At 42.7% G+C, this 24,698-nt stretch overlaps 1 protein-coding gene across 1 annotated transcript in view; it reads right to left on the reverse strand.

Moving 5' to 3' along the window:
• PKP1 (plakophilin 1) overlaps positions 1-4,872 on the reverse strand; it is a 44,048-nt gene extending 39,176 nt beyond the window's left edge. Inside the window, exon 1 of the mRNA XM_083745276.1 lies at positions 4,359-4,872. Within this exon, the coding sequence (XP_083601402.1) occupies positions 4,359-4,575 (217 nt within the window). The 5' untranslated portion in view covers positions 4,576-4,872. The remainder of the gene's footprint in view (positions 1-4,358) is intronic.
• Positions 4,873-24,698: the final 19,826 nt, after the last annotated feature.

Genomic DNA, 24,698 nt, shown 5'->3' on the forward strand with positions numbered 1-24,698 from the left:
ACTGTTGCTCAGATGTTAGTTACACAACCACTTTATGAACTTTACATCCATCAAATACTATCCTGCCATAAATCATAAGTTTGCAATGTACAATTAATTTGAAAAGGGTGTGTATCCCTTATCCAGCCTAAAAAAGAATTCTTTTGGGGTATTGTTATTTTCTGGACAACATCTAACAGAAGACCAATGCATGAAACCATTTTGTTTCTCAGGAACAGAAAGTCTGTGGGATTCATCTACAACTCCTAAAGGAGATTATGTTAGAAAGCAGATGACATATTTTCACTAAAGGTTTACTCAGAGTAGATCTACTGAAATTAATGGACCCAAGTTAGCTGTGTTCATTAATTTCAACAAGTCTACGCTGCATAGGAATAGCATTGTGTCAAAATTGAAATATTGATTCGTTTAGAAAACATGCAATAATTTTATTGAATTTAATGTAAATTATAGAAATAAATACTTTGGGTTACTGCTCAAAACAAATGTGTAACTAACACAGTTGATGGATTTAAGATACTGTGTTTTCTGTTTTTACTAGATAACATCCACCTAGCTGATCCCACTAAGCCGTCATTCTTACATACAAAGTAGACCTAACATAATAAACACAAATTCCAGTTGTTGCTGTATTGGTATCCTGAAATGCCTTTTTAAACATGCAGGGTGCTTCCAGGTGGGTATTTATTGTGGGATGGCATGCTCTTCATGTGTGCAATTATTTTATTTGATTTTATTTTTTGCGGCATCCATGCAACACTGTTGACATCAAAATGTCAGCAAGGACTTTTCCTTGTTTAATCCAGATTTACTCTTCCCAGTGAACAATCCAATAAATTCTTTAAAAACAAAAAATTGTGGAGTTTTTTTCTTTGTGACAGGAGTTTCAATTATATCTCAATGGCTGTTTAAAATATTAAGCTCTCATCTGGAAGCACTGACACCCTTCTTCTCCACAACACAGAGTTCTGTGTCTCTTTTCCCAGTGCTTTTCTTAAAACTGAAAAGCAGCCTTGGAAAGCTGTGGTTGGAAGCTGATGAATAATGAGGGAGGGACTGCTTTAACCCTTCCCTCCCTGCCATTTGTCCTTCAACCCCAAGTTCCTTTCCCACTCATATTGGAAAAGAAATAAGGAGTTAGTCACAAGGAGATGAGCAACTCAAAGGAATGATCTTTAGCATATCCCATAAGATCAGAAAACAGCTTGTCGGGAGGGGGCAATTTTTGGTAGACAAAGTAAAGGAGTGGAATGGGGAAATGAATACTTCACTTTCACACTCTGCAGCTCTCAAATAAAGCCACATTAGACTGTTTTTTATTTTAAAAAGACAAAATTCGGCCTCAGATGCATATGTGATCAAAAAGAAAGAAAGCATGAGCCATGTCTTTCAGAGTTCTCCTTGATACCCAAAACCAAAGCTGAGAACATCTGATGTTTGATTCAATCTGTGCTGCAACTAACTACTCCTGTTCTGATAGACTAAGGTTGCTGGTACAAGCTTTTCAGAGCAAACCAAGTATCCCAAGTTTATGAAAGGCAATTCATATATTACTATTTTCCAACTTGGAAATCAATCTATTCGCTGGAAAAATTGTGTAGCTAGCATGGGATTTTAACACCCAACAAATGTGCTGGGTCATGGTGAATATCTTCTCCTCAGCACGTACATCAAGAGCAAATAATTTTTTCACCCAGTCTCTCAAACGTGAAAAAGTCATACGCAAAGTGTCTTTCCAGAAGTTCGCTTCAACACCGATCAGTCCAAGCCAGCACAACAAGGATGACAGCAATAGTAGCCCAGAACATCCAAGGCGCCTTGATCTAAGTAACTGTTATTTATCTCTTGAATAAAAATTGTCACATTTCTAAAAACTAGCTAAGCCACTGTCCCATAACACTTAACCAACCAACTGAAGTCTTAACTATAACAGAAGTTGCTTACAAAGGATAGCCTTGGTGCAAAAGATATGAGTTACAAGAAGCACACTGTTTTATCAAACCCAATTGTGAATAAACAGGTGACCTATTTAATCCCAGGAGGATTGTTTGGGGTACAATTATTTGTTTATAAGCGTCTTTAAACTGCCTAATATTAACCGGAAAAACCCTCTAAGTGTTATACAAAATAGCATTAAACCAATAAAACAGTACAATAAAAACAGAGACAAAACATTAAAAACCCATGAAACCCTATTAAATAAAAACAGATGAAAACAGGAATTCAGAAATGACAGTCCAAATCTTGTGGGTCAGGGAACGTTTGGATAAAAAGGTATATCATCACAGGAAGTCTGAAGCTGCTAACAGATGATGCTTTGTATATGATGGACAGAAGGGCATTCTGCAGTGCAAGGCCAATGACAGAAAAAAGCCTGTTTTGGGGTTACCACCCTGTGATATTTGATAGGGTCAGAGCCCCAAGTAAACTTTCCTCAGATGATCCAAGTGATCTTACTGGTCTATGCAGCAACAGACAATCCTTCACGTAACCTGAAATCTTTCATGTAACAGAACATCAAGGGGTTTATATCCACACTCAGTTGTGCATAGCTTTGCTGAGTGACCATAGGCAAATCCTTTTGCCTTGCTATGCATAGAGGATACACAGAGGATAGCCTTTCCTGATAGAATCCTTTGCTATTTTGATCATGGAATATATGGATATCAATGAAAGAAATGCCAAAGACAATTGCTTCTTGTCACACATTACTTCACTCTTTGCTTTTAATGGAGTCTTATCCTTTCCGAAATGAGCTGAAATTTACAGGGCCATGGGTCTGGCTCTCAAGTCTGAGATATGAAGGACAAATTATCTCACACACGGATAAGATGTTAAGACACAACTCCACAGTGTTCTTCAGCCAAGTGTCCTGCCATGCAGACAAGAGTGGCATGTCTTGTTGGCTATCCCTAAGGACCACCAGGGACATAATGCACAACTACCTGGCATTCTGCTTCATTTTAGGATTCTTAATTGACATAGTTAGTTGCTTCTCACAATCTCCCTACAATGCATACAATCTGCTGGAGTAGTTTTAAGTATAAATTCCTCAAGACGTGAGTCATGAAAATACAAAGTACATGTATAAATGTGGTTTTAGCCCGAATGATTCACTCCCAAAGATTTTCAAAAGAAGCAGCAGCAGCAGCTTGAAATCATGAAACTTCACTGTCTCACACAAAAAGAAGGTGTGTGTTAAAGTGCTCCCAAATTAGATTTTTAAAAACCTCATTCTTTGAATAACAATGTCATGAACTGTGGAGACAGAAGGCAAGGCTTTGGGGTTTGCTCAATAATCTTAGAACACTAATTAAGAACAGTGATGTAAAAAGCACAAAGCCACACACTTTGCTTAATTGATATATGTGTGTATGTGTGTTTTTCAAGATCATTTGCAGTTTAAGGTGTGCAGAAGTTGACACACGAGCTGTAAAATAAAAACCAGGGGGTGGTTAAATCCAACTAAGTTATACTTCTGGAGGTACCATTGAAATCAATAGACTTGGGTTATGTAAATCTATTGGTTTCAGCGCGTCTGCTCTGTGAATGACTAACGTTGAATATTCTTTCACTGTCTGGAAAGTTACAGAGTACTTAGATCAGTGGTGCAAATAAGTAGTAACAACATTCTCTGTTTGACAGTCACAGCAGATCTATGGACATGCCTTAATTTCAACCAGACAACTTTCCTGCTGGGGTGCATACCATTTCCAATTTGTAGATAAATAGACTTGAAATGCTGTCAAGACTCCAGATAATATCAAACCCTTGGATCTAAGTTAAATTGTGCATTACAAATCTCATTGGTTTTAGTGGGAATTGCTTGACTTCTATGATTCCATGACTCTAAATTGGAATGGTTTCCTCTCCTGCTGAAGTCCGTGGAATTTATCTGTCGTTAACTTTTGCAAAATTGTACCAGTCATTCACAATAGAATTACGGGAATCTTGAGGATGAAGCTGGCTAGAAGATGTTCAGCTCCAACCTACTTCATCTCAAAGCAGAAGCATTTGCTCCTAGCACCACCTTACAATTCCAAATCAACCTACACAATCCAAATCAAAGTCCTTCAGCTTATCTTGAAACCATTTCGGCACTAAGCTGCAAAACTACCGAGACTGGGATCCCCAAATCCCTAGTTATCCCTCAAGATGTTGCAAAACTTCCTTGGTATCACCACAACACAACCTGCCAAGAGAACCAAATGACACCAGCTGTATTGACTCCAATGGACAATGCCCAATACCACACATTCTTAAGCTCAAAGAGGCATCGGATGGGGCAAGCGCTGTACAGCCAAATTTCTCACACTCAGCGGTCATCCCTTGTTAATCAAGCAGTGATAGGTATTTACCTCGGTTGGAGTGGCCTGCTGCATTCGATGCTGATGAAAGGGAGGTCTTTTGCTTTTGCCGTTTCACCGTCATCATCACCTGCTCCTGGACCCTTTGTTTTCCTGTCCCCCTAGTTTTCAGCTTGTGATCCGAGGGCAACGCTAGAGTAGAATTGGCCTGGTCCTGGAAGCACTCATAAGCCAGTGCTGTTTTCAGTGGAGAAGGAGAGTGAAGCATGGTTGCAGATGGGGTGGCAGTGGGTGGGATGTCACCTGTCTCTCTTTTGCGACTTAAAAAACAAAACAAAAACAGCAGTACAAAAAAAAAGGTCTTGTTCAGGTGTAGAATGTCAGGGAGCCCTCCTTGCCATACGTCCGTCTGCTGACAGCTGCTCTTTCCCCACACTCTGCTCTCCTGTGTGTGAGTGAGCAGGCACGCCCTCTGCTAGACTGGATATACAGCCTGAAGACTATGTCTGCACACACCCACTTCTGTACTCTGCTTGCAGATCTAAGGCAACACAAGACACTCATCCAGGTGCAAGAGAGCTGGCGACCGCGTTGTTGCTGCTATTTAAGCGACTGTGCTTTGAAAAGTTAACATAAATGTAGCAGAGGATTAGCAACCATGGCAGGTGGGCAGTGTGGGGTAAAACGTAACATCGAGGTTGCATCTTACATAATTTTATCTTCTTTCTATCGCTGACAAAAATGATTGCTCTGAATAATTTTAATTTTGGCATGTTTCCCTCATTGCACCTGGTTAATACCTCCTACACTGAATAGGGATGGGCAAATCTGTCAATTGCAGTTTTTTTTCCTTTTTCCACTCTTGTTCTCCACATTTCCGTATCAGTTAGTGAATATTTCAGTCCTTGTGAACATTCAGCAGCATTTTACTGCAAGTTTATCCTAAAATGCACGTCTTTGCATGAAATTCTGCCTAATACATATATTTCTGCAAAGCCATTTCCCTTAATATAATGTATTTTTGTGTGCTGTTTGCAAGAATATATGCATTTTTATGTTGACTTTATCCAAGTATATGCATTTTGTGTATACATCCATTGATTGGCTGGAAAAACTGCTGCAAAATTCGGAGAAGCGTACATTTTGAATAATGGTTGCATTTTAGTTTGTGTATTGTTCTGCGTATTGCTTCATTAATCAATGCAAACTGAATTGAATTTCACCCCGTCCCTATCTTTGAATGAATCTTTATTTTCTTTCCCATGCTCCAAATTAGGTCACTAATTAGCAATCAGGTGTATCTTGCTAATCCACACAACAATTCCAGACATATTGATTGCAGAGAGAAATTGTGGCAGTAAAGAGGAACTGTGCCTGAATTCCACATGGGCTGGGCCATAAATGCTCTAAAACAGCTGCTGCAAAATGGTCTTTAAGGTTTCTGTGGGTGTCACTGAATCTTGCCCCCCCACCACTATGCTTTCACCTGCTTAGGCTTTTGCCACTCCTGTGGATTTGGGGTTCAAAAGATCACTAGGAGGTCTGGTATAGTAAGGAAAAATTATGCTGTGTCCTGCTGGGATGTGCACTGAGTGAGCAGGAGGCCTCAACCCTCCACCAGACTCCCAGCAGAAGGAGCAGGATGTGGCGGCAACAGCAGATATCTTATTCTCACTGTGGGGCCAAAGTGGGGCTTCATTTGCTTCTACAGAACCATGTCCAGTAGCATTAGAGTAAGAAAAGTGATGAGGTAGCTTTTTAGGTGATATGCCAGTGAGGGGTGTGGAACCACATTGTATGAACTGAAAGTAATGTTGCATACACACTGCACATTTAAGAGTACATCCAAAGTGTATCCCCCCCCCAAAGAATTCTGAGGTTTGCTGAGCTAAGGGTGGCTGGGAACTATAAATCTGTGATGGGGTAAACTGCAATGCCCAGTGTTGGTAGGGCATACAAGGCTCTGGTCATGGAAGTTAGAGGATAAGGGCTGGAAAGACCAGGCAGTTATCCATCAATGCATCATATTAATTACAGTCTGGTCCCTCTTTTAACTCAGACTGCTCTGTGGAACACAATGGATGTGCCTAGTGTCAGAGCGCTCCCTTTCCATAATTTTTATACAGATTCCAGCACCCCAATGTTTATAAAACTATGGGTTGAAAAACTCAGCTATGTATACCTTGGCTCCAACAATGCTCTGTAATCTCTTTCCAAAAACACAAAACACTTTGTCTCTAGTGGCAAAGCTAATTTTGTTTCTGTTTTTTTCATCCCATTCCATCTATGAATAAAAATAAGCTCCCTACTGCTTAGGAATGAACATTGTTTGTTCACTAAATAGATTCAGCAAAAATATGCTTGTGTATCTAGAGAAAAGGGTCATAAAACAAACTCAGATGAAGGATTATGTGCATATTGTTTTTTAAAATTATTACAGTAGAACTTTTCCTTGATTTCTTGTTTTTTGTAAATAGGTTTGAGGGTTTTCTCAAGTGATGTACCAATTCTATGAAACAAACAAACAAACAAACAAACAAACAAACAAACAAACAAACCATGAATTAGGCATTAATATGTTAGCATGAAAATGTAGTATCTCATTATATGTATTATGTTTTTAATATACATTGTATTAAATCTATAAATAATCTTTTAGAAAGCAAAAAAGGTGGATTTGAAGGCTCAGTTCCTCACCTTTGCTTGTTTTTGATCTCTATACCTGCCCAAATTGCTCTCAGAGTTGCCTGTAAGTGAGTGAATACAATAAAATACTTTTGCTGAAGGTAAGTGATGAGGAATGGTATATTTCAGTGACCTTGTTTGCATGTCATGGTAAGCCATAAATCATAGCATGCTGAGCTCAAGCAAATGACTTCTACTTCACTCTGCCCCATTTCTCCCAAGTCGCACTTGGAAAATACAAGTCATGATCCCTGTCGAAGCATTATGTCCAAACCAGGTCAGATTGTGGTCAGACACCATAGTCATGATTCTTATTTCAGGCATAATGTTCAGACAAAAAATCATGGCTTGTTTCTCCACAGCATGAGCAGGAAGGAACAAAACACCCCAACATTTTCATGGTAATCCATTAACTACAGTTTATGGTGACGTGTGAACTGAGCCAATAAATTCACACTGAAAGAGAAATGTTCTTCCATTAACTACTATGTTGAGCTAGAACCTAAGTTCCTGCCAAGTTTACCTTGTTCATCTTAATTTACTGTGGAAATTTGCTCTTGATCTGGCAACACTATTCTAGGGCTGCCATGTGTCCTCTTTTTCCAGGACACGACCTCTTTTTCACAGATAAAATGTCTGTCCGGGTGGATTTTTTAAATCTGCCAGAATGTCTCTGGTTATACTTTCTGGATGAGACTTAGACATAACTGGTGGTTGAAGACTTGCTTTCCTCTTCTCCGTTCCTGTTCCCCTCAGCAATATATCACAGCTTCTATAGCCTACATATAGTAGGGGTATTTAAAATGAGAGTCATCATAGTGTCCTCCTTTTTGCTCTTCAAAATATAGCAACCCTTATTATGCAAATCGAACTTGGGCTTTCTTGCTTTCCATTGTAGCATTTGTTGTTGGCACCCTTTGGAGGTGAAGCCAAACTGTTGGAAGTTGCAGCACCTGCTGTGGCTGTAGAGACTGATAGAGGAAAGACATGTTTTGTGGCAGCTGCCGCAGGTGAAGGTGTCCGGTTGTGCTGCTGCAGATGCACCATGGCATTCCTTCTCCCAGAGGTCATTCCTCCCCTGGTCACTGCTATGGATACATGACCTGGCTATTGAACACATGCCTTAGAATACCTGCTCCAATCATCTGGACCTATTATAATACAGCCAACATATCTCCTTGCTTTGATCTTGGAGAACTAGGCAATGATGATGGTTGGTGGTTATGCTTTGCTTGTTTTCTCATGTCAACAGTAATAGTCAGTGCCAAACAATTAAGTAGCTATTATAATGACAAGTATGTGTCACCTTCTTTTTATAACCCATGCATGTTATCCTTACACACATATCAACTCCACTTCAGCACAGAACACCCTGAACCTGGAACAGAAAAGCAGAACGACTCATTTCAACCAGTTATTTGCTGAAGTGTAACAAAACATGAGATATAGGAAGCTTTCTTTTAGTTAATGACCACAATAAAACTATTGCAAACAAGTAATGAGGAAAGGTTTCAGAAGATGAGCAGACAGATCACAGATGAAATTATTTTGCTTCATTTGCATCCATGAAGAGGTTACAATTTGGGGAAAAGACCCTCAAGATAGTGACTAATGTATATATGGGCAAAAGTCACCACTTTCAGATGATAAGAAAAACCTGCAAGAGCAAAACAGCAAATAAAACTAAGGTCAAGAACCACCTCAAGAGGAGGGTTGCCAATTTTTAATTCAAGATGGTTTTATGTATGTGTTTTCAAACTTCACCAGCTGCATGGCAGGGACAGCCTCAGCAGATGCAACTTTTTCTGTTCAGGGGACTTCCGGTGATGGACCTCTTCATGTCGCCTGCCAATAAAATTGCACATAATCAATTCCTCTTGGCAACTGTTAGACTTGTTCATTCTCAAGGTCTACGGTAAGCCTCTGATCATGATTAGTGTTAAATGCTTCACAGTGAATCCGTCCCTCAGGCAGCAGGAGTTTGTGGAGGTGGGTTGGTTGCCTGAGTCTAAAAAGGTGTTAATTAAGAGACTAGATGGAGCTTTAAAAGGAGAGTTGCTGCAGCTTTTCGAAGGAAACTTGGATGGTGAAAGTCAACACCAGGAGGAATTTGAAGAAGCCACAGCTCAGGTGCTCAGTCTCGCACATGCAGCATGTTGTGCACTCGGTACAACAGGATAATGCTGTGAGTCATCCTGCACGCCCTGAAAACTAGGGACACACCCTGAGCACCAGGCTTGTTCAAAGCATTTTTGTTCTGCGTTTCTGGGGCTCTGCCAAGCCATTGATTGCAATCAAAGGTCTTACTGGTCCTATTTTCCTGCCAAAATGCTTGAGATCTTAAGCTGGAACTTGTCAAAACCTCTCAGAGTGGTGGAAACTATAAATCTTTGTCTTCCGGGAAAACCATCGTTTATGTTAGGGCAACATTTTAAGGAAGGCTGCTGTACTGCAGTCACATCCTAATCTACCACAATCTTACCTAATTGAGGGGAATGGATTGGCTATTCAGTGGGAGACATGTTGGGCAAAGGTGTGTTCCACTAGGTGGAGACACATCTCAAAATAAACACAGGTACCATATATTGCTAATTAAGAAGTTAAATGTAGTAATAAATCAGAGAATTACAAAATGGGAGTTTAAATCAAATGGGTCTCTAAAGTAGAAAGCAAGTAGGAAGCCAGCCAGTCTCCAAATCCTCTTTTTCTCCTTTGAAAAGGATCCAAGCCAGGGTAACTGAATACCATCTCAGTTCTTTTACAAAGGGAAATAGGAGGAGGAAAATGGAGAAGAGATGGGTTAGAGAAAGAAGTTAATGGATGTTCTCCTCAAAGAAAGAGAGCAATATGCTTAGGAATGCACTATAGTTTGGTAAATAGTGGCCTTACACGAACGATTCGACTGCTTTTGCATAAATGGTGAGGGCACATCAAGCAAGAATTTTAACAGATATAGGCTCCTGGAATGGCAATGTGGTTAACGATGAGCAAGCAAGTACTCCATTTTCCCCAGAGGGACTTGTGCTTGATGCAAGCACACCCACACAAGGCACAATTGTCGCCTGATTAAAGGAAAAATATAATGTAATAATAGAAAGATTAAGTCTGAATACAAATTTGATGATATAGATAACAGGGATAGCTGGCTAGTTATATGCCTTGGTAGGCAGGATGATTAAGGAAGCCAAGGGCAGGGACTCTTTTTTTCTTTTTCTGCTGAAGGCCATATTCTGTCAGGGACTGCATGCCAGTGGTGGGTGGGGCTGTAGCCAAAAGTAGGTGGGACACCATTTTTATGTTTCTGCCATCTTCTTTCCTTTATGGCTATCTCTCCCTCACTCTCTTTCTGTCCTCTTCTCCCTCTCTCTGCCACCTCATTACTCCCCTCTCCCCACCTTTGGACAGGTCTACCTGTCCCTAGTACCCTGCTATGGTAGACACCAGAAGGAGCAAGGTTTTGTTTCCTCTTCCATGCCTGCTGCCATCTAAGTGGTGGGAGCAGCCACCACATACATGGGTGAGGGGGGACATGGAGGATTGTGGGTAGGTGGGAGGAAAGTGGGTTGCTGCTTTCCCCCATGAAAGCATGGGACGTCTTGCTCTCGCAATCTTGCCCCAAGAGTGTTTTTTTCAGGGCTAGGATCTTGTATGGGTCACATGACCCATGTGGGAGTGCAGCCCCAGAAGATGGTCTCCTGGTTTTCTCCCATGTTGCGTTGAAGGGTATGTCTAAAGGATCCCCAAAACTATCCAATGAGGAATGATTATGCTGAGCCAGCATGGAATACAGGCTGGCTGCTGGAGGGAAGAAGGAGCTAAAAACAGGAGAGAGGAATGGAATGGAGTGGAGTGGAATATCATGGAAGTGGGCATGACTGACTAACTGGTACCCTCAATGGGAACACTCCACACAGTGACTCTAGTGTGTGTGACAGAACCTTTTCATGGACCAGAGCTCCCTTTGTCACATGCACAAAGCGTCTCATCCTTTGGCAGATCACGCCACATACAGAGAGAAGGGAGAATGTTGTTACAAAGTGAGGCCAGAGGCCTAGGAATGCAAGAGGTGGGTGTGTCACATTACTATGCAGGGCAATGTGCTCCTATGTGCTCTGCATAGTAATGTGACACTCCTATCTCTTGCAATGTTAGGCCTTCTAGCCTCATTTTGTAATAACATCCCTCTCCCTTCGCTAATTATCGGTATCAGTGTTTGCGTGGGTGCTACTGACAACTGACAACAACACTTTATGCAAATCAGTTCTGGCCTACAGAAGGTTATGCTGCCATAAATTGGTTCAGGAGCTAGTGAGATCTCAGGAAAGCCTTGATTTTTCCCTGTGTTATTATGGGATGTGTTAAAGTAAAGGTAAAGGTACCCCTGCCCATACAGGCCAGTCGTGTCCGACTCTAGGGTTGCGTGCTCATCTCGCTCAAGAGGCTGTGAGCCGACGCCGTCCGAAGACACTTCCGGGTCACGTGGCCAGCATGATGAAGCTGCAGCTGGCGAGCCAGCACCAGCGCAGCACACAGAAATGCCGTTTACCTTCCCGCTATAAAGCGGTACCTATTTATCTACTTGCACTTTAAGGGTGCTTTCGAACTGCTAGGTGGGCAGGAGCTAGGACCGAACAACGGGAGCTCACCCCGCCGTGGGGATTTGAACCGCCAACCATGCGATCAGCAAGTCCTAGGCACTGAGGTTTTACCCACAGCGCCACCCACGTCCCTGTGTTATTGTGTTATTGTTTTATTGTGGGATGTGTTATTGTGAGTCAATTTGGACAAGCAGATCTGGCAAAGGAGAGGAGGAGGCTGCTTCATATATGGAGATTTGTGAATAATAATAATAATAATAATAATAATAATAATAATTTATTATTTGTACCCCGCCCATCTGGCTGGGTTTCCCCAGCCACTCTGGGCGGCTTCCAACAAAGATGAAAAATACACTAAAATGTCACAGATTAAAAACTTCCCTGAACAGGGCTGCCTTCAGATGTCTTCTGAATGTCAGGTAGTTGTTTATCGCTTTGACATCTGATGGGAGGGCGTTCCACAGGGCGGGCGCCACTACCAAGAAGGCCCTCTGCCTGGTTCCCTGTAACTTGGCCTCTCGCAGTGAGGGAACTGCCAGAAGGCCCTCGGAGCTGGACCTCTGTGTCCGGGCAGAACGATGGGGGAGGAGACACTCCTTCAGTTATACTGGAAGAAGAAGAAGAAGAAGAAGAAGAAGAAGAAGAAGAAGAAGAAGAAGAAGAAGAAGGAGGAGGAGGAGGAGGAGGAGGAGGAGGAGGAGGAGGAGGAGAAGGAGAAGAAGAAGAAGAAGAAGAAGAAGAAGAAGAAGAAGAAGAAGAAGAAGAGTAGTAGTAGTAGTAGTAGTAGTAGTAGTAGTTTGGATTTGATATTCCGCTTTATCACTACCCGAAGGAGTCTCAAAGCAGCTAACATTCTCTTTTCCCTTCCTCCCCAACAACAAACACTCTGTGAGGTGAGTGGGGCTGAGAGACTTCAAAGAAGTGTGACTGGCCCAAGGTCACCCAGCAGCTGCATGTGGAGGAGCCGAGAGGCGAACCCGGTTCATCAGATTATGAGTCTACCACTCTTAACCACTTCCCCTTTTCTGAGTCCATACCCTGTTTAAACTGCAATCCTAAACACACTTACATGGGTGTAAATCGCAATGAGACTTACTTCCAAGTAAAGATGTTTAGGATTGTACTGTTAGTCATCCAAGACATATAATCAGCCAGCTATTGTGCTTATGAAGGCCAAATTTATTTATTTATTCTATTCAGCATAATTTATATACTACATGATTGTCAGCAAACCTCTTAGCAGAATACAAAAGAATATTTAAATTGTCAATAAACCAGTTAAAAACTATTAGAATTATTTGAAGATAATTAAAATTAAAGGAAAAAAAGATTAAAACACATTGGCATCTACTGTACATGCTTACATGTTTTTAGCAGGCACCAAAAAAATAATAATAATACAGTGAAGTGGCCTTCCTGATGTCCATTGACAGGGAGTTCCAAAGTTTAGGTGCTAAAAGACCTGTTTTCTTACAACTGCATAAATGAGTGTTCCATAGTGGTTGAATGGGCACATATGGGTCAAGCAAACCTGCAAGTAAACAATTTATGATCTTATATACCAAAAGGAACACATTGAACTTGGCTTGGTAACAAGTTGGCAACCAGTGCAGATGTTTATGCTATGTTCCTTAATGCGTGAATTTTCACGAAGATTTGGCAACTTTGGAGAACTGCAGCACAAAACTTAGAGAACTGTTTGCCTATTGTGACTTTAACAACAAACTATGGTGTAGGTGTTCAATAAATAAGCAGTCTTTCGTTAGTCAATCTAGCCTTACTATTTTACATTCTATGGATCTGTTCTGGATCTAAACTCAGCCCTGGTTGTAAAATGAGCATGTATCTTTCCCCCCTAATATCATTCCTGTTACCTTCTTTTCTAAATGCAAACATCATCTTTGTGAGTGCCAGATCTATCCAGATATACTTTTGTGCTTCTCCGGGTGCTTTATCTTGTTATTTGGACCTCTCAATCGTGTTTTTTTAATCCATTTTTATTATTTCTTGTAAGCTGCCCGGAGAACTTTATGTAAAAGGGTGGCATACAAATGAAGAAAATAAATAAACTTTAGAAACCCAGGAAACCAAGTGGCTATTCAGATGCACCCACAAAACATGAAATAAACACACATTATTCCTACCAACCAAATAATAAATTGGAGATTGTGGCCAGAATACTGAAATTGTACCCTATAAGAAGGCAAAACACCAAAGTTAATTATTATGCACTGCTATTGTCTAGTTAAGATGCAAGGAAGGTTTGCAAAAGGGGTGGTGTAACTTCAACTCTCAATGAAATAAAGGGAAAGCTCCATACAACCCCTCCTCTCCTCATCTTTTCCCATCCTGCCCCCCAGAGCAGCAACAAAGGAGAGTCCAATTAACTTTGTGGCCGAACTGACCATGATGCTATCCCTAGAAGTATAAAAGTTCCAGCTAGCAAACACACCATGGTTGGACTGTTGGATTAGGACCTGGGAGACCAGAGTTTGAATCCCTGCTCAGTCCATTAAGGTTACTTTGGGCAAGTCACTGTATCTCAGCTTTACCTTGATCACACAGTTGATGTGGTGATAAAATGGGAAGGGGTCATGTACCCCACCTTGAGCTCCTTAGAGAAAAGGAGGGATATAAATGTGATATATAAAATAAAAACCTTAGGTGGGAACTACAGTAATGCAAAGGGCACTTTGACACCCCAAAGGAGCAATCTGAACAATTTTCCAGGGATCAACTGTTCAAACAAAGCGCATTCAGAACTGCCTTTTGGAAACATCACTTTTTCCAGGAACACTGCCTAGCTCTGCCTGTTTGTCTAGCAAAAGGTTGCTAGTCCTTGGGCTGGGCTGCCTGGCATATCAAATTTCTGTCTAGGGAGGGCCGGACCTTGTGGCTGCAGGTATTTATTGCTGCCCTCCTCTACCTTGTGCCTGGGATCTGGTGAAATGGGAGGCACCATGATCTAAGGCATATCTCAATGTGTAGGCAGGGTGGATTTTGTTAGCTTTCTTAATCAACTATCACCATGTATTAACTATGGTATGCCTTCTGTCCTTGGCTAATACAGTGGTACCTCGGGTTACGAACTTAATTCATTCCGGAGGTCCATTCTTAACCCAAAACCATTCTTAACCTGAGGCACGCTTTAGCTAATGGGGCCTCCCGCTGCCACCGCGCTGCCAGCATGCGATTTCCATTCTCATCCTGGGGCAAAGTTTGTAACCCAAGGTACTACTTCCGGGTTAGCGGAGTTTGTTTGTAACCTGAAGTGTTTGTAACCCGAGGTACCACTGTATAGTGTATATACAAGGAAAGGGATCTTATGAGAAATGTTGGCTAGTTCAAGTGTGCATCAACTATGGAAAAAAATCAGCTTCCATATTAAGGGATCATTAGGACAGGGATTGAAAACAAAATTACCACCATCGTAGTGGTGTTATACAAATCTATGGTGTGGCTACAGTTGGACTATTATGTGAATTTCTTGTTTCTACACTTCAAAAACAACTTTGTAGAGATGGGAAAGGTTCAGAATAGGGAAACAAAAATGATTACAGGGCTGAAGCAACTCCCCTATGAGAAAAGGTTTATTTGGGGTTTCTAAAAAGGTGATTAAGGGAGCAGGACATGGCAGAGGTGATTAAGATTATTCACAGTATTGAGAAAGTGGATAGAGAGACATTTCTCTCTCCCCCCCTCCACCTTACATAATATTAGGAGCCAGCCAGTGATACTGAATGTTAGACAATCTGAGACAAAAAAGGTACTTCTTTACATAGTATGTAGTTGAGCCATTGAATTTTCTTCTGCAAGATGTAGTGATGGCCACCAACTTGGACTGCTTTAAAAGTGGATTTGGTCAATTCCTGGAGACTAAGGGAACAATAACTACTAGCCACTAACCATTAGGGCTGTGTTCTCCAATTATTATCAGAAGTAGTATTCCTCTGAATACAAGTTGCTGGAGACACAAGGCAGGAGAGTGCTCCTGTGTTCCTATCCTGCTTGGGGCTTCCCATAGGCCTCTGGTTGACCACGGTGAGAACAAGATGCTGGACTAGATGAGCCACTGGTCTGACCCAGCAAATCTCTTCTTATGTTCTTTTGTTCTTCAGCTCCAGCAATCTTAGCATATTCTCACTCTGATCCATTCCCTATTTATTTTGTCCAGGCTAATCCATGAATGTCCAAGTCTTGTGTGTGGTCCGCCTGCTGCAGCCTGTGGAGCACATCACTGATCTGCCTTTGTTTTTGTTTTTCTTAGACCATTAACAGAAACTTTAAAAACCATTTCAACTAGGACTTGCTTTCTGCCAACCAAAACAACATTGCAAAGTACATAAGAACAAAAAAAAAGTCCACTGTTTTTATTGCTAGCTTGCCCTGCCTCTCTGAGAAGAAACTGGCTCACTTCTTTCCATCCTAAGAACATGCATCCCTTTGTCATTCAGGCCTCTCCTTGAAAAGATTATAAACCACACCACAGTGCCATTCACTGTTCAGTTTATGTAGTCATGCACTTGTATATGCTTATGTATATTTAACAACAACAACAACAACAACAACAATAATTTTATTGTCTATATGCCACCCATCTGGCTGGGTTGCCCCAGCCACGCTGGGCAGCTTTCATGCACCTCAGAATGCTTTACCAGGATCACACCCATAACCATTCTGGCTTCAGTGCATTATATATGGTAAGATTCCCCCATCCCCTTGCATAAAACATGCCCCAAATTATATAGCCCCAATCCTTAATCATCTTCATTCTTCCCGTTGTCAGCCAGCATTTAAAGTGTCTTGAAAGATAAACAAGTATTTGTAAAGCGCTTTGTTTTTGCTCCACATCTGTCACAGCACATTTGCCCTTAGGGTGTCCATTCAGCACAAACATTTAGCACGTGATGGAAACTGTAACTTCCATTCTAATTATGGATCAGTAAGAGATAGAATGCACAAAAACTGAGTTTCCATGGCACTAGCAGCTTCAGCAAGTGTCTAAAGCTTAGATCAGGCTTCCTCAACCTTGGCCCTCCAGATGTTTTTGGCCTACAACTCCCATGATCCCAACTAGCAGGACCAGTGGTCAGGGATGATGGGAATTGTAGTCTCAAAACATCTGGAGGGCCGAGGTTGAGGAAGCCTGGCTTAGATATTCTAAGCATCATGAGTCCAGGAAGTGGTTAACACCTCACTAAATGAGTGAGTTATGCCCATCACCTTGAAATAGGCAGTGGTATAAGCCCTCCTGAGGCAGCTCTCCCTGGACTCAAAGGTTTTAGAAAACTATCATCCAATTTCTATAAATCTCATCATGGATAATGTGATTGAGAGGGTGGTGGCCATGCTGCTGCAGGTGCATCCAGCCCCATTCCAGTTTGGTTTCTGGGTATTTTTGGGCACTGAAACAGCTTTGGTCACCCTGACCAATAACCAATAGCGTAGCATGGGTTGTCAGCACCCGGGGCAAGGCAAGTAATTTGTGCCCCCTTACCCGTGGATTTGCGCCCCCTAACCCTAACCCCCAGATGTTGCGGCCGGCCCCCCCTGCACCCCCACGCTACGCCACTGCCAATAACCTTTATCAGGAGGGAGACAGGGGTAATGCAGCTCAGCTGGTTCTTCTTAATCTCTTAGTGGCTTTCACAATTGGCCACAGAATCCTGGGGTTCGGAGCTGGAGGCACTGTATTATTAGTTGCAGGGTAGCACTTGCAAACTGCTGTTCAGTCCGATGGCTTTTTGAGCTATGAGGTCCCTTAGGAGTATATTCTGTCTTCCATGCTATCCAACATCTATATGAAACTGTTGGGGGCTGTAATTTGGGGATATGGAGAATGATGTCATTACTATGCTGATGACAAACAGCTCTATCTCTCCATTGCATCTGAATGAGGGAATGCTATGAACGTGTTGGACCGGTGCCTGGAAGCAGTGATGGTGGCCAATAAATTTAAACTGAATCCTCATAAAAAGAAGGTGCCATGGGTGGCCAGTTCTCAGATAACCTTCTCTGGGAGGGGTTCCACTATCCCTGAATGAAAAGGTTGACATCTGGAAGTATTCCTAGATTCGAATCAGAAATTGCAGTCAGAAATGGCCTCCGTGGCTTATGCTCAGCTTAGACTGCTTTACCAGCTACTACCATTCCTGGGTCAGAATTGCCTGGCCTCAGTAGGCCTCAGTAGTCTAGTGACCTCCCATCTGGATGGCTGCAGTGTGCTCTGTGTGAGGCTTCTCTTGAAAATGCTTCAGAAACTGCAGCTAGTGCAGAATGCGGTTGCCAGCTTGGTGAATGGGGTAGCCCAATGTCCCCAAGCAAGAGATGGTGGGCATATGGTACTGTGCCATCAAACAAGTGTTATGTAGGGAGAGAATGTCCGTTTAAGGAAGGCACATTAGGAGACAATAATTTTGACCTAAAGTACCAGTTTACAGGAAATATCTCTTATGCATGCCCCCTATTGCAATTAATGGGATTTTGCACAAGTTTCAGTTCATTTTGATGAAATTTTGAATTATCTGGAGAATTTATCAGGTTCTTTCTGAGGAACAGGGGGAACTGCACATATTTTCTTCTTCAGGTACCCAAATATGCTGAATCTGGGAATAATCTGGGGGGAAATAGATGGATAGATGAATAGACAGATAGATCTGCTATACAGAATAAAGGTAATGTAACATGAACAAAAAAGAAATAACAATAATCTATATTCACTTAATACAATTAATACTTACAATATAAATGAGAAAAGGCACAACAACAACAACAGCAACAGCAACACAGAAAACAACATGGTTCATAGTATCAGGATATTATTCCAGAAGTTGATCAACAAAAAACATTTTCCTATAAACCTACCTGAGACTTTCAGTAACTCCTTGTATAATATTGTGAGTAGCTATCACCCTTATTTTTAAAGTCATTAGAAATTGGAGTGATTTGTGAAATTTTCCAGTGATAACAGTAATAGATATTTATTTGACAAACGAATGTTTAAATCTCGCTCTGTAGCAGGCCAAACAATACCTTACCAATATATTCTTGTTCTTCTTCTACTGTTTGGTCAGCTTTATGCCAATCATAAAGAAAAGTCAATTTCACTGGTACATGATAATACCATGTGATGTTTGGGAATTCAAAACCCTCCTCTTAAATGTTTATAATAAAACGTTCTAGCTGAGAGGCTTATTTAACTAATGACATTCATAATAATCTCTTGTCATTGATTCTGGAAGTGTTTGATCCACACCTGGGGGTGCCTGAAAGTTATAGTATTGACATTCTAGAGCCACATTTTCCCCTTGATAATAGCTACGAACCACAATATTATGAATTGTATTGAGGTAAGCTTTATTCAGAGGAGACCCATTGAAATGAATGGACCTAAGTTAATCATTTCAATGTGTCTACTCTAAGTAAAAGGGACGCGGGTGGTGCTGTGGGTAAAACCTCAGCGCCTAGGACCTGCCGATCGCATGGTCGGCGGTTTGAATCCCCGCGGCGGGGTGCCCTCCCGTTGCTTGGTCCCAGCGCCTGCCAACCTAGCAGTTCGAAAGCACCCTTAAGTGCAGGTAGATAAATAGGGACCACTTACCAGCGGGAAGGTAAACGGCGTTCCGTGTGCTGCGCTGGCTCGCCAGATGCAGCTTGTCACGCTGGCCACGTGACCCGGAAGTGTCTGTGGACAGCGCTGGCTCCTGGCCTATAGAGTGAGATGAGCGCACAACCCTAGAGTCTGACAAGACTGGCCCATACGGGCAGGGGTACCTCTACCTTTTTACTCTAAGTAAAAGTTAGTAGACTACAACCCTATGTTACTGTTTTCTCGTTTGGTTATAACCCAGTTTCTCTGCTTGCTGCCAAGCAAGTGCCTGCGTGTCTGGTTCTGCCTTGCATAATCTTGCAACAATGTGAGCAGCAGTCATTGCCATGAAAGATACCCTACGCTGGAATTCTTGCAGTGAGACTACTTGATACATTCCCCAGGGAATGTAAGGCCTTGCTCAGTCACTTCCTTTATTCTACTGGAACCAAGGCGTTCAGGTCTGTTATTTGATTTGTTTTATGTTACATTTATGGGGAATCTCCTCACTTCCTTGCCCACAGCATTCTGCTCTCAAATTAAAGGCAGCTTGTCCTCTGCTCGCTGCAATTGAGCAATACAGTCCTCCTGGGAAATCTCTGTGGCTTTCAGGTATTATTAGACGAGTCATGTGAAAGCAGCTCCTCGGGAATTGCCACATCTGCGCTGGCATGTTATATTCTGCCCCATCCATGTTCTGAGCTCAGCTGCCTGTAAATTAGGCTTTGCTAATGGCTTTGTTCTCTTTGCCGTGCAGGCAGTCAATGACAGCGAAAGCCACTCAATGCCACACTAAGCAACATGAGAGGAAAACTTTCGTCAGACTTAGGAGTGGCTGTGACATCCACCCAATTTGTCATGAGCTTGGTAGGAGCAGAGAGAGCAAGGAAATAGGATTTTGGTAGAAGGCCAATATGGGCCCCATCTGCACCATACATTTAAAGCACTTTTAACAGTTTATAGTTTGTATAGGGTACTAAGGAGACCCCTATCCCCCTCACAGAGCTTCAGTTGTCAGAGTGGTTAACAGCCAATTCCTCTTCCCAGGGAACTCTGGGAATTGTGGCTCTGTAAGGGGAATAGGGGGCTTCCTAACAACTCTCAACCCCATTAGTAAACTATGGTATCCAGGATTTGTTTGGTGGAAATCATGGCTATTTAAAGCGGTATGATACTGCTTTAAATGCACAGTCCAGATGAGGCCATGCTGTTTCAGTTCAAGTTGGTTCCACACCAGCTCACACTTTTGTGGCACGCTGACTTCATACCACTGTGCAAGACAGGTGATACCTTGGAGCTGACAACATTAGGGCCCTATCTTTATTGTCCAAAACCTGCACAACTTTGAGGACTCAGTTGTAGCATGTATTTAATTCCTTAAAAAATCTGTAAATTCAAAAATGTATACCCTTTCTCCTAGCTTGTGGAAGACAACAAACCAATATTAATTATTACGCAGAGCAATATCAGTGTTCTGGTGGTTGTGATGGTTGTTTACATGACCTACCCAAGTAGGGGACAGCACAATCATTTTGCCTAAATTGCATACACAATGCTTATTCCAAACTGGAACTGTGAAATAATAATAATAATAATAATTTATTATTTATACCCCGCCCATCTGGCTGGGCCTCCCCAGCCACTCTGGGCGGCTTCCATAAAAACCAAAAATACAGTAAAATATCACACGTTAAAAACTTCCCTGAACAGGGCTGCCTTAAGATGTCTTCTGAATGTCAGGTAGTTGTTTATCGCTTTGACATCTGCTCACTGGTTCTGATTTAAAAGAGAGGTAGAGCTGGGTATCATCTGCATACTGATGAACACCCAGCCCAAACCTCCTGATGATCTCTCCCAGCGGCTGCATGTAAATATTGAAAAGCATGGGGGAGAGGACAGAACCCTGAGGCACCCCACAAGTGAGAGCCCAGGGGTCTGAACACTCATCCCCCACCACCACTTTCTGAACACGGCCCAGGAGGAAGGAGCGGAACCACTGTAGGACAGTGCCCCCAGCTCCCAGCCGCTCAAGACGGTCCAGAAGGATGTTATGGTCGATGGTATCAAACGCCGCTGAGAGATCCAGCAGAACTAGGAAACAGCTCTCACCTTTGTCCCTAGCCCGCCGGAGATCATCAACCAGTGCGACCAAGGCAGTTTCAGTCCCATGATGAGGCCTGAATCCCGACTGGTAGGGATCCAAATGGTCCGCTTCTTCCAGACGTGCCTGGAGTTGTTCGGCAACCGCTCGCTCTATCACCTTGCCCAAGAATGGAAGATTTGAGACTGGGCGATAGTTGGCCATTGTGGCTTGCAGTTGGGCAAGTTAGGCTTCCCCCCAAAAAATGTGTCATTTTAAAGTAGGAAACCAAGAGCCACACCTATGGGGCTAAAGAAAGGACTAGGAGCTGGACTGGCTTTTGCTCTTGATTTAGGTAGCGATCCTTGTACTGACAGTTACTGTTACTGACAGTGATGTTTCTTTTTAAGCTGGTGCTGCAAGATATTACACCATGTCTGGAATGTATCACCTTATTTGCAATTCAGAACCCTTTCTCGGGAACTAATGACCAAGAGCACCAAGAGAAGAATGACTTTGGGGGAGCTTTGAGACAACCTGCGATTAAGCACGGCACACATTTCTCTATAACAAGGCCTAAGTCAAAGCCAGAGGTTTGGAAGAGTGTTTTCTGATGTCAGCAAATATTTTAAGCAGATGCCAGGAAGACATTTTACCAGCCTAGGCTCCTTGGTTTAGAGCGGCATCTGCAAATGTTCCCAGTAGGAAGCAACAAAACGAGGCAACTCCCATTGCAGCAAGGAATGCATGCGATGCCCCACCCCATGCTTTTATATAATCACCACTCGTATCTTGCAGGAAGACTTTAACATTATGCTAACTTGATAATATATCACACCATATATTCTTATGGCATATAATATCACTGAGTGTTGAAAATATTTGAACGATAAACAAGCAGGCAGGGTGGACCCTTCATGTATAGTTTTGGTCCTTAGTATTCTAAAGCAGCATCTTGAGTCTCACATTGGTGGAAACAGGGGAGCTGGATCCTCCAATCAGGCATGGCCACCTGGGGCTGGGCACACTTCTAGAGGAAGAGTTTTGACCCCAGCCCCATGGCAGGTCAACTGGGAGAGGTTTCCAGTCTACTCCTGGTAGATAGAAGGGGGCATGTTCTGTCTGGGAGCATGAAGAATATGTGGCAGGTAGGAAATTGAGTTTTTTTTTGTTTTTTTTGAAGAAGAAGATTATGAAGAAGAAGGTGCTTTATTCCCAGGCTTTTCTCCACACTAGTCTTCCAAGTCAAGGTAGTGACAGGCTGAAAGGTGTGGGGAGGGGCAGAGAAACAAGGCTGGGTTTGCAATAATGAGAGCCAACGCCCAGCTTCTGAGCTGGAATGTTGGCATGAATGCCAAGAGCAATATTTTCCCCTCTCCCATAGGAATAACATATTGGTCTCGCTTTCGGGATGTGCTCCTTTTCAAAAGGAACTGGGGAAATTCCCAGAATGTATTCCTCTGCTTTCTGTAACTAGCCTCAGAGACCCAACTCTTTAGGGTGGAAGCTGAGCGCGAGAATTGTTCCGAGAACTGCTGCAACGATTGTTCTCCCCTCCGCCCAAACCAGGGAAGAGTTGTAGGGAAGAGTTCTGCTGCTTCTCTCCTCTGCTGGCTTCCTCTTGCCTGGCTGAGCATGTCCTGATTGAGGGTGAAACAGAACTCACGTGGCTGCCTTGTGACACAACCTCTTGCCGATTTTATAGGATTGGCATTAGAACTTTAATTAGCTGTTTGCAAAGTGCTTGGGAATGGCCAGATGAAAAGGCAGTGTTCTGTATCCATCAAGCAGAGCGTTTTGGCTGATGAGATCAAAGATGGGAAGGAAAGTGGTGTCAGAAGGGAGTTGCTCCTGAAGCAGGCTTTTGTCTTGCAGTGTTGCATGGATGGAAGAAACAAGAGGACTCATAGATGCATCTTGGGTGGAGAATTAATTAGGAAGAATGAGGAAATTAAGCAGTCCAAGGTGGCTGTGCTGGATAACCAGCTAGCAACTGCCTAGTTCTATCTCTAGATTTCTTGAAAACCCTCTTTTCTCAAATAAAAGCACTAACCCCAATCTGGTGCCTTTTAGGTGTTTTGTACTACGGTTCCCACCTGCATGGGGCAGCATGGCTAATGATCAAGGATGATGGGTGTTGTAGTAGTCCACACCATCTGGAGGGCACCAGGATGGGGATAGCTGCCATAGTCCAAACACTGGGTTTAGCACATCATTTCCTCGCAGTCCTCACTTGCCCATCAACATCACAGAGATGAAAAATTAGTGCACTGGTTTCATGTTATACAAACGAGAGTAAAAGTAGAACAGAAAGCAAGCTGACTGCATGACTCGCTTGCGGGAGATCTAGTAGTATATCCTGAATTAAGACTTTTGGAAAGATTAACTTGAATATGCAGGCAACCCCAGACCAAAGCAGCTGCTACCTTTCATGGCTTTTAAGAAGCTGAAATGGTCATATGGTTGTGTGGAGGCTCTCCAGTATAAAGGCAAATGACCTGACATAGATCTGGAGCAGTTATGTTCTCTCTTTAAACCATAACTTTAAAAAGGTAAAGGTAAAGGTACCCCTGCCTGTACGGGCCAGTCTTGACAGACTCTGGGGTTGTGCGCCCATCTCACTTAAGAGGCCAGGGGCCAGCGCTGTCCGGAGACACTTCCGGGTCACGTGGCCAGCGTGACATCGCTGCTCTGGCGAGCCAGAGCTGCACACGGAAACACCGTTTACCTTCCCGCTAGTAAGCGGTCCCTATTTATCTACTTGCACCCGGAGGTGCTTTCGAACTGCTAGGTTGGCAGGCGCTGGGACCGAGCAACAGGAGCACACCCCGCCGCGGGGATTCAAACCGCCAACCTTTCGATCGGCAAGCCCTAGGCGCTGAGGCTTTTACCCACAGCGCCACCCGCGTCCCAAAAACCATAACTTTGCAGATTTGCAAATGGGAATATTAAGATCATTTACTGAAAATTTTGTACAACATAGCAAATGTTACATTTGATCCAGCTTATATAGACTGAAGCTGGTGTAAAGGACCATTTTGCATATTCCATGGTGGCAAACCTGTCTTTGCCTTCTAAAGGCTCAGTTATTGGGAATCTGTGGTGAAACCCAACTGCATGCATAAGGGGGAATGCATAAAATACATGCATTTCTTTGTCAGGGTTCCTACTTCACTCCAGCAAGGCTATTTTTACAAAACTATTTGCCTTTCTAACTAAATGTTAAAAGTTGCAGTTTAATTGGCTGGATATATTCAGTGTATTTTGCAAATTGAACCTATGCAGTCAGAAGTAAGCACCACTGAGTTTAACGGAGCTTACTCTCTCGGGAAACTTTGCACAGGGTTATAGTTTTACTGACCCTTTTAAATTGGGTATTATGCTATATACTCCCCCTCCACTCTCTGTGTGGAATCCACAAAGGTGTCTGCATTTTGGAC

Source organism: Podarcis gaigeae, assembly GCF_964106915.1.
Source record: "Podarcis gaigeae genome assembly, chromosome: 6".
NCBI lineage: Eukaryota > Metazoa > Chordata > Lepidosauria > Squamata > Lacertidae > Podarcis > Podarcis gaigeae.